General features: G+C 41.5%; 1 protein-coding gene across 11 annotated transcripts in view; it reads left to right on the top strand.

Moving 5' to 3' along the window:
- ERC2 (ELKS/RAB6-interacting/CAST family member 2) overlaps nucleotides 1-14849 on the top strand; it is a 526798-nt gene that overhangs the window by 159176 nt on the left and 352773 nt on the right. For all 11 annotated transcript variants that reach the window (XR_013983315.1, XR_013983316.1, XR_013983317.1 and 8 more), the window contains one exon: nucleotides 2094-2261. Coding sequence is in view for 3 of the 11 variants with exons in the window: in XM_080996735.1 (XP_080852861.1) it covers nucleotides 2094-2261 (168 nt within the window). In the remaining 8 variants the exon portion in view is untranslated. The remainder of the gene's footprint in view (nucleotides 1-2093; nucleotides 2262-14849) is intronic.

Genomic DNA, 14849 nt, shown 5'->3' with positions numbered 1-14849 from the left:
CGGTTTCAGGTTAAGAACGGACCTCCGGAACGAAGTAAGTTCGTAACCAGAGGTTCCACTGTATTTTATTTTTTATTTTGCCAGCCCAAACCCAGTCTTTTCCCTAAGAAATATGAGATACTTTGCTTTATAAAAAGAGGTCCAGCCTTATGTCTTGTTTCAACCATTAAATAGTTCACCGGAGAAGATCTAGTTATTATTTTATGTGCATGGCAAAACTCTCTACCTGTTTGCAAATCATGTAGCTGGAGTTGCTTGCTAGTGAGTAGAAATACATAGCATATCCAGCGGCGTAGCGTGAGTTGTCAGCACCCGGGGCAAGGCAAGTAATTTGCGCCCCCTAACCCGGGGCAAGGCAAGTAATTTGCGCCCCCCCCAACCCCTAACCTGCCGATCTGAGTCGAGTTGCTGCTGGCGCTGCCGCCCAAACCACGCCGCTTGCCCGGAGGAGGAGGGGGGCAGAGAGGCGAGGAAAATGCAACATGGCCCAGCAGCTGCAGCAGCAGCAGCGGAGGCGGGGCTGTGAGGAGGGGCTGCCTGGCACGTCCTCCGCGGCCCTGACGCGCGGGGCTGAGAGCCGCTGCCTGCCGGACGCCTTCAGCCCGGGCGCGCGCACAGCTCGTCGGTTCCACGAGACATGGGGCTCTGCTACAGCCTGCGCCCGAGGCTCTTCGGCGACTCCGGAGGCAGCGAGCGCGCCCCCCCAGATGTTGCGCCCGGTGCGGCCGGCCCCCCTGGCACCCCCCACGCTACGCCACTGAGCATATCTATAACTCAAATGACACCATGTTCTTTGACTGATTGTTTATCGGGTGTTGCTTGTATGATGGATAAAATTGTGAAGATCTTTCAGTAGAGATTTGATTCTGGGATAGCCATATGGGACTCATATAAAACACATGCTGTTCTGCATACTGGCTTCAACTTGACATTGTACTGTGTGGAATTTCACTCACCTTATTTTGATATTTTGGTTTTGGCTATATATCTGTGCTTACTGGTGGCTTTATGGCAAATAAATGAAAGATGTTTGCCATTCTTCCAAAAAGATCTTTAAAAAATTAACATGCTCTTGAGTACATTGAATATTATGTTTTAATTTTGTCCTTGAATGGGTTTTCTTCTAAACTCCTCTCTTATTTGCATTGAGATAATGCATAATTTGCTATTCCTTCTTCCTTTGCTTAGCTTGCAATCCTTTTAGATTCCTTTTAGATTGTAATTTAGACCTGCCTTATTTTGCTTAAAGTCTCCATAGAATACCAACCAATTTTCAGCACTTGCTATATTATAAATGCTAATTATTATAATAAAAGGTGGCCAGAAAATGGTTCAGTTAGAACAGGGGTGGTGAATCTGTAGCCCCCCCTCCCAATATGTTGTTGGACTCCATCAGCCCCTGCCAGCATGGCCAAAGGTCAGAGATTATGGGACACAGGTTCCCTATTCCTGAATTAGAATAACAAATCTAATGGAAAAAGAGGAGTTTGCATTCTTCTTTAAATATTCCACATGTGCAAGTATTTGTAATTGTGTAAGATGCCTTTTGGATTTGATTCTAAAAGAATTGATATCATATGGGGAAATGAAACAAAGTAGAGTGGGACATGCAAGAAATATTTTCTTGCAACATGTGACTCTGCAATATTATAGCTGATAAATGTACTTTTATTAATCTGGAGCATGTGGGCCGAGCATTGTAAACTTGTGATCAAAATCCAGGTTTTATTGGCTGCTACTCCAGTTTTAAATCTTTCTTTCTCCTCTTCTGTACTGTAGTTATGGGCTAAACCAAATCCCACTATTGGAGAAGGTGGCTTTGTGCTTATGGGATGAATCCATGGCAAAGTGGCTTTCATGACACGATGTAACGTTTAGACAGCACATGTGGCTCGCAATCACCTACATTTCTGTCCAAAGCTTGTCCAGCAATATCAATCACATGTGGAAAGAAATAAATGTACTTTATATTGCATATGTAGATAAATGTTACTATCTGAACTCAGGAAGCAAAGTGGTGTGGGAACTGCTGGATTAAATTGTTGTGCTTAATACTAGTACTACTACTAATACATATATATGTATATCTGCAGATTGACCAGTTGAAGCAGGAGCTTTCAAAGAAAGAATCAGAACTTCTTGCCTTACAAACTAAGCTTGAAACCCTTAGCAATCAGAATTCAGATTGCAAGCAACACATTGAAGTGCTTAAAGAGTCACTTACTGCCAAAGAACAGAGAGCTGCCATACTTCAGACAGAGGTAAGGTATTTTATTAGCATCTAATGCAGTATAAATGTTTAGTTAATGGAGTGTGTCAGAATTAAGAATGATGTATTGGTTACAAATCTGTGCAGAGGACAAAACTCGACCTTTGAAAAATCCGTTGCAAAGTAGTACAATAGCTTGCGCTATTAGCTGATGCCAGAGCAGCCCTGTAATACTTGTGTACGGTCTTCTGGATTTGATAGCAGGTGGCCCTTTCTGGAATGGGAAGGTTCTAACAGGAAACCCAAAATAAGTGTATGCATTTAGAATCTAATCCCCCCCTTGCTGCTATTATTCTGTTCAGTTGCTTCCATTTATCTCTTTTATAAGGCTGTCTCAGTTGTGCATTTTGACTTGGCACACAGTTCAGACGAATATACACATTTGTATAAAGAAAATAATCACTTGACTGTCAGGAAAAAATGTGTGAAGGGAGCACTGCAGATCTCTGCAAGTTAGAGCCAAATGATACGTTATGTGGGAGATATGTGCAGTTACTCCTGAGTTTTTAAAAATCGCAGTGCAGCTAATACGGGATGGTGAGGTGAAAGAGCTCTGAATTTGTTGCGGGGCGGGGTGAAGGGGTTGCTTATTGTCCTGCTCTCTGTGTCCACAGTCCAAAGTGTGTGTGTGGGGAGGGAATAGGTGGAACTCATCAGTTTTCATACCAAAGGGTGGGAAAATAACATAGGGAAGGCAGTTTTGAAAAGAAAAATGCCCCCAGAATCAAATTTGGAACTCCTCATGGCTGTATTAAAGCCTTAAAAACGCACAACTGTTAATAGCGTGCCTTCCCTCTCATTTGGCCCTTATAATCATCAGTACAACGCATCAGTATTTAACCCATTTTTAGTTTTTCCTAAATGGGTGAAGGGACGCGGGTGGCGCTGTGGGTTAAACCACAGAGCCTAGGACTTGCCGATCAGAAGGTCGGCGGTTCAAATCCCCGTGACGGGATGAGCTCCCGTTGCTCTGTCCCAGCTCCTGCCCACCTAGCAGTTCGAAAGCACATCAAAGTGCAAGTAGATAAATAGGTACCGTTCCGGCGGGAAGGTAAATGGCGTTTCCATGTGCTGCTCTGGTTCGCCAGAAGCGGCTTAGTCATGCTGGCCACATGACCCGGAAGCTGTACGCCGGCTCCCTCGGCCAATAAAGCGAGATGAGCGTCGCAACTCCAGAATCGGCCATGACTGGACCTAATGGTCAGGGGTCCCTTTACCCTTTACCTTTAAGTGGGTGAAGGAGACTGTTCTGTTGCATATTGTGTATAATACTACATCCTCTTTCAAATAAAGGAATAGTAAATAAAATCTAGAGATTATAAATCTACCATCACTGGAGAATAATATCCACAGTTCAAAATGTAGGCTTATTTTTAACTTCATAATAAAGGCAAAAGAGAAGTGAGCTTTCAAGGTTTCCTTATCTTTAAGCCCTCAATATTTAAATTGCTATGCTTTAAATGGAGCCTGTGGTCCTCCAGAGATCGCTGGACTCTAACTTTTCTCAGTCCTAGCCAGCATGGCTGGTGATCAGGGTGATGGGAGCTGGGAGTCCTTCAACATCTGGAGGGCCCATCCCTGCTTTAGACTTTAAAGTTTGAAGCCTTTTGTGAAGATTCATATTATTGTAAGATATGAAAGCAGTTGCTTGTGGAATGCAAGAAATGGAAGGCAGATTTGGTAGAATTTTGGTCACAGACTACCATAACAAAAGATTGGGAATACTCTGATGGATGCTGTCTTTCAGCAATCAAGTTGCTATTGAGAATGAGGAACAACTAGTATGGAAATGAAAGCAAATTGTTTGCAGAGCAATAGGGGAAGGAGGATGTATCTTAATTCATTATTCAAGTCAGGGCCTGGCATCCTGCCTATCAGAAAGAATGTGTATTACTATTAACTCCTGATACAAAGGGTTAAATGATAAGATGAGAATGGTCCTGTGGAACGCCCTCCCACCAGATGTCAAAGAAATAAACAACTATCTGACATTTAGAAGACATCTGAAGGCAGCCCTGTTTAGGGAAGTTTTTAATGACTGATGTTTTAATGTATTTTAATCTTTTGTTGGAAGCCGCACCAGATGGGTGGGGTATAAATTTATTATTATTATTATTATTATTATTATTATTGGATGTGGTAAATCACACCCTATTTTGGTGGTTTGGACAGATGATACACCTTTGAACTCCACAATTACATTAAACAAAATTGTGTTTTTGAGCTACATGTTCTTTAAAAGCAACTTTTATCCAGTTAATTAATGGTTGCTATTAATCTGATTTTGATTTTGAACTGATTTTATAATGAAATGATTTTAGAATGTTGTTTCATTTTACTGTTGTTAGCCGCTCTGAGCCCGGCTTTGGCTGGGAAGGGTGGGATATAAATAAAATTTTATTATTATTATTTTTTATTATATGCCTTTGTTCTCAAAGGGCTCTTTGCTCCAACACAAGCTTCTATGAGTGGAAGGGGAGGGAAGTGATTTTTTGCACATCCTCCCTTTCTCCTGTGGCCTCTGTCCCACAGCACCTGCCATGATATTCCAGAGGTCTTCCACCCCTCTCAAGCAGATTTTAGTGGAGAAGCAAAGGGGACTTAGAGTGAATTTGTGACTCTTCCCATTCCATTTAAAGATCCCTCAGTTGGATCAACAGCCTTCCATGACTGAAGAAACACAATTGGATGAGACACAGTGTTGCTTAACTCATAACAAGAATTATTGCAGTGTTAACAACATTATATTATATTGATATTTCATAACATTTTTATAATAATCCTGGTATTATGATAACCAAGCCTAGTGCAAAAGTTTGTAGTCTACGCACAGCAACTTATATTACATTTTGAACAATTTAAGTCACACTTAAGTAATTAAATGACCTGATAAATTGATGTAGCTTTGAAGCACAGCATGCTCCTTTATGCGTTCCATGGAGGGCTAGGTGATTGCCATCCTACGCTTTGAAGTAAGTCGTGTGAGACTAATGATTTTATCAGACAGCATCACAAAGAGCTTTCTTTATTTTCTATCTTTAAGACTTCTTTGTAAAAGGAAATGGAGAAAGTTTCTTAATGATGTCCACTTCTTGCAGGAAGCAATTTGGTTAAAATTAGCTGTAATTGTTCATGTGCAAGAGCTTTTTGGCAGCAGAACTGAATACATTAAAGGCACCTTTTTCTGAGGGATCAGATGGAAATGAGAGCCTCCATATGCCTAATAGGTTAATAGGACACTTAGGCTTAATTCACTAGTGCTTATTTCAGAGGAGAGTAGAACTCCAGCACAAACCAAGTACATGGCTGAATCTAGTGTGTTTCTAGAGGAATTTCTTGGTTTTCTGAATCTTTATCAGTTAATGATCATAAATCCCAGAGAAGGAGCCTGTTTTGTTGTCTGTAAAATAATTTTGCACCATCTCTTTTGCCACATGAAGTAATGGATACATTTTCAGAAGCAAAATTCATCTTTGAATCAGCATATTTTCATTTTATTCCCTGTGTTTTTCATTTATGAATATTTTGGTTTTAAATAACCTGCATAAAGAAGGTTTGCCCTGAGCTGACCTGACTGGGCTATAAATTATTTCAGGTTTGCCTTTGATAAACAGCTATCATGGAAAAAACACTATAGATAAATCATTCACAGCATCTGATGTTATTTCTTAAATACAACAGAATCTGTGAAATGCCTCCACTGAAAGGTACTGTAAGTCGCAAAGTGTTGAATATTTGATATTCACGCATGTGTGAATCATCCCTAAGGCATGGAGGCTGATGAGGACATTATACTCTTGTTCCTCTCCTCCTGATATGCTTATAAAACCCACATCCCCTGCAGCAAACTGAAAACCAACCATATGCACTATACACTTTTGAGTATATTCCTCTGTATAAAAGTGTTGATGTAAATCAATAATTATTTTAGTTTGTAGTGATGCTGATTTTGCCAAGATCATTGGTATTGCTAATTAGTTACCTCTCCCCCATCTAAAATACAAGCTTTTGTACTGAAGTAAATACCATACATTTTGAAACATAATCCCACAGTTCCTCTATAGGTGACATATTAAGGCTCAAAGGAGGATCTTTTACTAGTGAAAAGGATTATTCAGAAGCATAGACTTAAATAATGGGTTTTTGTGGAGTTGTCTGATATACACTCAACTAGGTACCTGGAATGATTTTGATTGAACCTGTAGATTGCCTATTATATATCAAGGCTGTGCTAGACAGACAAATACCAGTCATGCTGTTGTCATGACAACTTCCTCATATTTTCTTGTCATTGCAATCTTGCCGTTCCCACTACGTGTGTGACATCTGTCACTTTTGAGAGAGAGAGAGAGAGGGAGAGAAAGAAAGTTAATTACAGGCATGCTTGTGACTGAAAGAAGGAAGGTGCAAGGCAGTAAATTCGAGAAGAAGAGAGGTGGATGAACTGTGAAGTTAAAAGCATGCTGATTTATTCCATAGAGAGACATGGCTTAATGATAAGGAAATCCTACCTCTAGAAACAGAAGTATAATGACTGTTTTAAACTAACTGCAGCTCAACTTGTGACGTGCACCTTGGTGGCCTTTGAGAGCACTATGAGAGTACTATATACATTACTGTATAAATTGTCTTAAGTGGTAAGCTACAGTAAGGCAACTATGAGAGTTAGCCATGGTCTATGGAAACATAATTATACCTAGGAGTTGGACTCTGCTCCTGTTTGCAACCTTCAAGAAAGTTTGAAAAATATAAGACATGAAAAGATGAAAAGTTGAAAACCCGCTACTCTACCAATAATTTGTTTCTTTAATTAAAAATGTATGTATGATGTTAGCCACTCTGAGCCTGGCTTCGGCTGGGGAGAGCAAGGTACAAATAAAATTTATGATGATGATGATGATGATGATGATGATGATGATTTAAAATCACCAAGGACCAGGTGCGCAGTCTGGGAGTCATTTTGGACTCACAGCTGTCCATGGAGGCGCAGGTCAATTCTGTATCCAGGGCAGCTGTCTACCAGCTCCACCTGGTACGCAGGCTGAGACCCTACCTGCCCGCAGACTGTCTTGCCAGAGTGGTGCATGCTCTAGCTATCTCCCGCTTGGACTACTGCAATGCGCTCTACGAGGGGCTACCTTTGAAGGTGACCCGGAAACTAACTAATCCAGAATGCGGCAGCTAGACTGGTGACTGGGGGCAGCTGCCGAGACCACATAACATCGGTCTTGAAAGACCTACATTGGCTCCCAGTACGTTTCTGAGCACAATTCAAAGTGTTGGTGTTGACCTTTAAAACCCTAAATGGCCTCGGTCCAGTATACCTGAAGGAGTGTCTTCACCCCCATCGTTCTGCCCAGACGCTGAGGTCCAACGCCGAGGGCCTTCTGGCAGTTCCCTCATTGCAATATGAACCAGGCAGAGGGCCTTCTGGGTAGTGGCACCCGCCCTGTGGAACGCCCTCCCATCAGAAATCAAAGAGATAAACAACTACCTGACATTCAGAAGACATCTGAAGGCAGCCCTGTTCAGGGAAGTTTTTAATGTGTGACATTTTAGTGTATTTTGGGTCTTTGTTGGAAGCCGCCCAGAGTGGCTGGGGAAACCCAGCCAGATGGGCGGGGTACAAATAATAAATTATTATTATTATTATTATTATTATTATTATTATTATTATTATTATTATCAGTACATAGTGGGGAAATATTCCCCATGTTGATGGGGAAATTTAGAAACGGAGACAATTGGGAAACCAAAATAATGTACAGTAAAAGCAGTCCACAGTATCTAGAACAATGGATATTGGGTTTCTTAGTGCAATTGATTTCCTACTGCCTTTGGGGCTGGTCTGGAAGCTCTAGCTGGTGTAGAATACAGCAGCGATGATGCTAAGGGAAGCAGACAGCATGTGACACCTCTGGTAAAACATGTACAGCGGCTGCCCATATTCTACTGGGCTTGGTTCAAGGTGGTCTGGTGCAATTACCACACACAGATGACTTTCTGCTTAAGCTCCAAGAGAAAGGTTGTAGGATACTGACAGAATGTGTTACATACACACAATTAATTTTCTCAAAGGATTGATTGGAAGTTATTTCTTTACTAAAGTCTAATGAAGTTTCATCTTCCATTTTTTTCATAGATCAAATATATTTTTCCAGCCAGATACTCCTAGTTAATTAATTGATACCCCAAACACTTACCGGTATTTTGCCTCAGGCCCCTCAAAATAAAATCCCAAGGTTTTTTCTTACTTCATCCTGTAAAGGTCTCCTCCAGTTCCTCCCTTCTTCTGCATCAAGCTTTTAAAAAGCAAGACTCAAGAAAGAGCAACCCCTCATCCAAAAATTCAAAACTGCCCCTCAGGGTGGCAGTTTGTCTAATAATAATAATAATAATAATAATTTATTTTTATACCCCACCCATCTGGCTGGGTTTCCTCAGCCACTCTGGGAGGCTCCCAACAGAATATTAAAAGCACAATAAAACATCGAACATTAAAAACTTTCCTAAACAGTGTTGCCTTCATATTGTGTGTCCGGTTAAGGGATCTGCAACTGCCTGAGAAACACACTTCTTCCCAACCATAGTAGGCACAAGTTCCCTGTCCTGCACTGCATCTTGACTATGTTAGGAGGAAATTGGCCTTGGAACAAAGCTTCAGTGTGCTTTCTTTTGATCCCAGTCACAGTTAATTTGACCATTTGCAACTGTCACTCGAGCAAACAAAGGGCTGGCTCAGATGGCCTCACAGAGGTGTGGTTTGCTTCTGTAAATCACATGTTTGTAGTCTTGGTTCAATGCCATTGTGGAAACTTCTACATTGGATTCCTATGGGTGTCAGGTGGGATTATGTAGTAAGTGGTTACTCTGGAGGCCTTCCCCTCAGGAGAAGTACCATTATCAGGTGATTTCAATGTGATCTGGCTAATGGTATGGAAAGCTAATTTAAATGTTTATGCAGTTGTGTGAGTCTAGGAATGTATGAAATGCCTCCTCACCACATAATTCACACTTCCTGAACCAATAAACTAACTGAAAAGCAGCTACCCTACCCTTCAAAATGTTCACCTCCCTGAACATTTTATAATGCTGTTTTCAAACCAAAAGGTGTGCACAAAAATATGCACCAATTAATTAATTAATTTTATATCCTTCCCCCCAAAGGAACCCAGGGAGGTAAACAACAAATGATAAAACAATTCAGCATGTTAAAACCATGATGAAATTCTTAAACGTTGATCATATTGTTTTCCTTTAAAAAGAATAGCAAGTAAGGATGTCAGAAGTTGACAAATCTTCTTCCAAGACGGATGTCAAAGCTAACTTGTTACTGTAGCAAATTTTTTGAGTAAGCATACACCAGAGAACTTCTATTTCATCCTTTAAGCTATCCATCTTCTTGCCTCAACAACTGTTTAGTTGAAAGGATCTCTTCTTTAGTATAAGCTACTTGCAGGACAATGTGCATTTTACATTTTTTGCAATTGCAGCGTACAAGAACATAATTGAATACTGGATGCAAAATTTAGCAGCCTGGGAACCTTGGGCATTATTAATTTTATTTTCTATCTAGCTTAGAGACCTTATGGTTTTGTAGACATAGAACAGGCACTGAAACATTGGCTTTGAATGTAAGAAACCCAGGTTGGAATTCCTGTACAGTCATGAAAGAAACTGGGTACCCCTGGGCAACCTCTGTCTACTTTACCTTTCATGAGTTTTGTGAGATAAAACACCAATCTGAATTTTTGCAGATTTGTTCTTTAGTCGTGTCCAACTCTTCGTGACCCCATGGACCAGAGCATGCCAGGCACTCCTGTCTTCCACTGCCTCCCGCAGTTTGGTCAAACACATGTTGGTAGCTTCAAGAACACTGTCCAACCATCTGGTCCTCTGTCGTCCCCTTCTCCTTGTGCCCTCCATCTTTCCCAGCATCAGGGTCTTTTCTCTTCTCATGAGGTGGCCCAAGTACTGGAGCCTCAGCTTTGTGATCTGTCCTTCCAGTGAGCACTCAGGGCTGATTTCCTTAAGAATGGATAGATTTGATCTTCTTGCAGTCCATGGGACTCTCAAGAGTCTCCTCCAGCACCATAATTCAAAAGCATTAATTCTTCGGCGATCAGCCTTCTTTATGGTCCAGCTCTCACTTCCATACATCACTACTGGGAAAACCATAGCTTTAACTATACGGACCTTTGTTGGCAAGGTGATGTCTCTTCTTTTTAAGATGCTGTCTAGGTTTGTCATTGCTTTTCTCCCAAGAAGCAGGCATCTTTTAATTTCATGACTGCTGTCACCATCTGCAGTGATCATGGAGCCCAAGAAAGTAAAATTTCTCACTGCCTCCATTTCTTCCCCTTCTATTTGCCAGGAGGTAATGGGACCAGTGGCCATGATCTTCGTTTTTTTGATGTTGAGCTTCAGACCATATTTTGCACTCTCCTCTTTCACCCTCAATAAAAGGTTCTTTAATTCCTCCTCACTTTCTGCCATCAAGGTTGTGTCATCTGCATATCTGAGATTGTTGATATTTCTTTTGATATTTCTATTTTGCAGAATAGATTGATGTAAATAGAAGAAATAAACAATTCATTGTTTTTTTCATGATGTGGTTTATTTGTTGTTGAGAATATATGAGTGAGAGAAGCAATGCACATCTTCCCAATCTAAATTTCTCAAGGTGCTATTTACTATGGGGAAATTCAAGTGTCTGTGTCATGGCTGGATTCCACTGTTAAATGTGCACCCCATTGCAATACAAATGGAAGCTAGGTGGGATTTAGATTGGAGAAACTCTGCAAGGGCAGCAGTAAATGTCCCTAGTCACATCACCACTTCCACAATTAATAAACAGTCCTCCACCATTTCAAAGAGGGGAAAAAACAACAATAGATCAATTGCTGTTCTCCTGGGGCAATGTTGTTTGGCCCCTAGGCATATTTGAATACAATATTAAAAGCTCTAGCAAGCTTGTGAGATTTGTAATTAGTATAGAATTCTTTATTTTGTACTTGTGCCAACACAGAGAGTTTTGGGGGGGGGAGTTGAATCAAACTGAGCTATGTGAATATATCAGCAGTTACTGTGTACTTCAAAAGAGGAAAAATGAGTAAAGGCAAAGAGTACTTTTCGGATATGCATAAGCTACTTTACTACTTCTCTATGATGAGCTGGAGTTGTTGTTTCGTTAGGCAGTCTCAAGGCTCTAGTAAATGGAATAGCTGGCACTGACATACGGGAACAATTTTCTTAGATTTTAGTTGCTGCAGGGAGGAATTTCAGTTGTTGAACATGGTGAGCCATGAAAGTTGTGGTTGTGTACTTGAAAAGAAGTTGTACTAATCTGCTACTGTGCACGGTAACACCTTATTAAAGATACTGTATTTGTTAAAGCCGTGTTTGTTGAAAGGAGACACAAGTTAATGAGCAGTCTCTTTATTAAAATAATAGTTTTATTACAAATGAACAGTATAGAAATTCTTCAAAGGCAAAGTCCTAATTAACCCTTACTGAATCTGTTCTATAAGGAATTATCAAGTCTCTTTGAAATGTGGGCTAATTTTGTTTGTAGTATGGAAAGAATTAGTTTGTAAGAAAATAATTGATTCAACATTGGCCACTTTGATATTTTCTTCTGCAATGCCCATCCTCATTGTATAAGATTTATCAAATACCTCTCTTTTATCTATTAATAACTCTCTATTGAAATTCTAGTAAGAGCCGAATCTAAATATTTTGTTCAACACCTGAATATGAAAACACTGTCCAAGTGGCTAGCTCAGTTGGTTAGAGTGTGGTGCTGATAACTCCAAGGTTGCAGGTTTGATCCCCTTATGGGACAGCTGCATATTTCTGCATTGCAGGAGGCTGGACTCGATGATCCTCAGGGTCTCTTCCAACTCTACAATTCTATGATTCTATGACATACCTATGAAATGACTGCATGCTCATTTTTATTCAAATGTTAAGAGCTTCAGTGAGTAAAAAAAGTAAAACATTTAACAGAGCATCACAGAGTGTTTCCCACTCTGAACTTCTTCCCTGTCATTTATTCCACTTGAACATGGGTGGATTAATATTTTTGATAGGAAGTACAGGGACAGATCCACAAGTGTCCCTTTCCAATGGTAGAAAACTTTGACAATTTGAGCATCCAGTCTACATTTTGCTGTACCAAGGAAGCAGTTCACATATGTCTCCTGCCTCTCACCAGATACCCCTGGGCTGCATTTCCCGCTCTGCTTGCCTGTCTCATTATAAGGCTGGCAGTAGCAAGATGTGTGCTCATATACAGTTACCATACTTGACTGGGGTAATCTGCAACCCATGGGCCAGTGATACACTGAGAAGATAATTTTTCCTCATCTCTGTCTCTGAAGCGTATGCCAGTGTCTTAGGAGCACAACAGCTGCTCTGTATCCATAAAAGCCACTTTGTGTTTTCCCCTCCTGCCCTATTTTACAAGATCAGCTATACTGAGGATCAGTAGCAAAATGGGAAAGATCAAGCAGCTTACGTAGAAAACAGCCTTGGATCATGTTCATAATTTATTTAAAGATAAAACCCTGACTGAAGAAAACAGTTGCAAACATATGTTTGTGTTGAAGCAGTTTTGCATTATTATTATTTGCTCATAAACATATATTACCAGGACAACTTATTCTTTTTTCTTCTTTTTTTGTACCCTGCCTCACACCAAATACTTGAATTTGATAACAGTGTTTTGAAGTTATGCAACACCCCCACCCAAAATAATTTGCTATACGGGGATCTGTAGAATCCTGGGTGTCTATACATACGTAGCACTAGAGCTTCTCTATTTTTCCTTTTCCTTTCCAATCAGTTTCTGACTCTAGCAGCAGACACTGCTCCAAAAGGTCCCAGAGTTTCAGGAGTGAATCACAGAATCTTAGAATTGTAGAGTTGGACCCTGAGGGTAATATAGTTCAGCCGCCTTCATTGCAGGAATCTCAACTAGATCATACATGACAGACGGCCATCCAACCTCTGCTTAAAAACTTCCAAGGAAGGGGAGTCCACCATGTCTTGTGGGAGTCTGTTCCACTGTCAAACAGCTCTTACTGTCAGAAAGTTATTCCTGATGTTTAGTTTGAATCTCCTTTCTTGTAACTTGAATCCATTGGTTTGGGTCCTAGACTCTGGAGCAGGAGAAAACAAGTTTGCTCCATCCTCCATGTGGCAACCCTTTAGACATTTGAATATGGTTATCAGCTCTCCTCTTCGACTCTTCAAGGGCTGTGAAGGGATGAAATAACTTTGTGCATACTGCTTTAAACCCTGCCACTCCCTTTCTCTATGAAATACATTAGTTGTTGATAAAATATAGCAACCCTCTCCCAAACTGCTTAATGGCAGCCATCAAAAGCCAATTAACATTGAATATGCTTAAGTGGTTCTATTTTCAGCATCATTGGGTGTGTATTATCATGATTATGCAATAACTATATATTAATGATACTGGATACTGAATACAGTGGTACCTCCGGTTACGAACTTAATTCATTCCAGAGGTCCGTTTGTAACCTGAAACAACTCGTACCATGAGGTGTGCTTTTGCTAATGGCGCCTCCCGCTGCCGCCGTGCTGCCAGTGCGTGACTTCTGCTCACATCCCGGGGCAAAGTTCACAACAAGGGGCATCTACTTCCAGGTTAGCGGAGCTCGTAACTCGCAGCGTTCACAAGGAGGACGGTACATAACACAAGGTTCCACTGTACTGAGCTGGGGAAAGCGAGGCAGGTCCCTTCGCTGCGCCTGGTGGGCTGAGGTGAGGTGCAGCCCCTGCCCCTCACCGCCCTTCCCTCACTCACCCACACAGGCTGGGCAGGAAAGGTGTGTGCTGCTGTCCGAGGGGCTTCAGTCTCTCCTCAGGTGAAAAGACCGGAGGTCAGCCAGTCAGTCCTGCATGATGGAGCTTTGACCTCCCCTCCCCTCCCTAACTACACTACTGTGGAAGAGTGCCCCACCTCTGCCTCTGCTGCAGCCCTCACAGCATTGGCAGTGGCAGAGAATCAGCCTGCACTTCCCTCGCCATGAAATGGGTGGCAGGGCTCACAGCCCAGGGGAGCTCAGAGCTATGCACCTGGAGAGGTGGTGCCAGGTGAGGAACCTAGGGAATGGGGCGGGCAGGTGTAGTTGTGTCCACACTCCCCACCTCTCTCTAAGTACTCCACTGCACACACACACACACACACACACACACCCTGCCGCCCCCCAAGCCGCAAGTCCTTGGCTAGTGACAGCCTTGCTCTCTGGCAAGAAAAGAAGCGACTGCTTCCGCTTCTAGGGTACAGCTTTGGGGGCTCCCAGAACGCATATGCTTTTTTTATCCCAAACAAAAAACCTCTGGACATTTTGACTTTTTTAAAACACCCCCCCAACTCTAGTTTTGTTCTTTGAATCCCAGATATGTCCAGGGAAATCTGGACATATGGCAACTCTATGTTGAGCGGTATCTGAATGTGTAAGTGTTCAGGCAATTTTTCAGAATCCAGGATATCACTAAGGCTATATTGTTAGTGCCAAGCAGGGAAAACAGATAGACATTTTTTTTGTAG

The sequence above is a fragment of the Podarcis pityusensis genome (genome assembly GCF_964106645.2).
Source record: "Podarcis pityusensis genome assembly, chromosome: 2".
Taxonomy (NCBI): Eukaryota; Metazoa; Chordata; class Lepidosauria; order Squamata; family Lacertidae; genus Podarcis; species Podarcis pityusensis.
The sequence above is the reverse complement of the archived record's forward strand: the minus strand, read 5'-3'. Positions and strand labels throughout refer to the sequence as shown.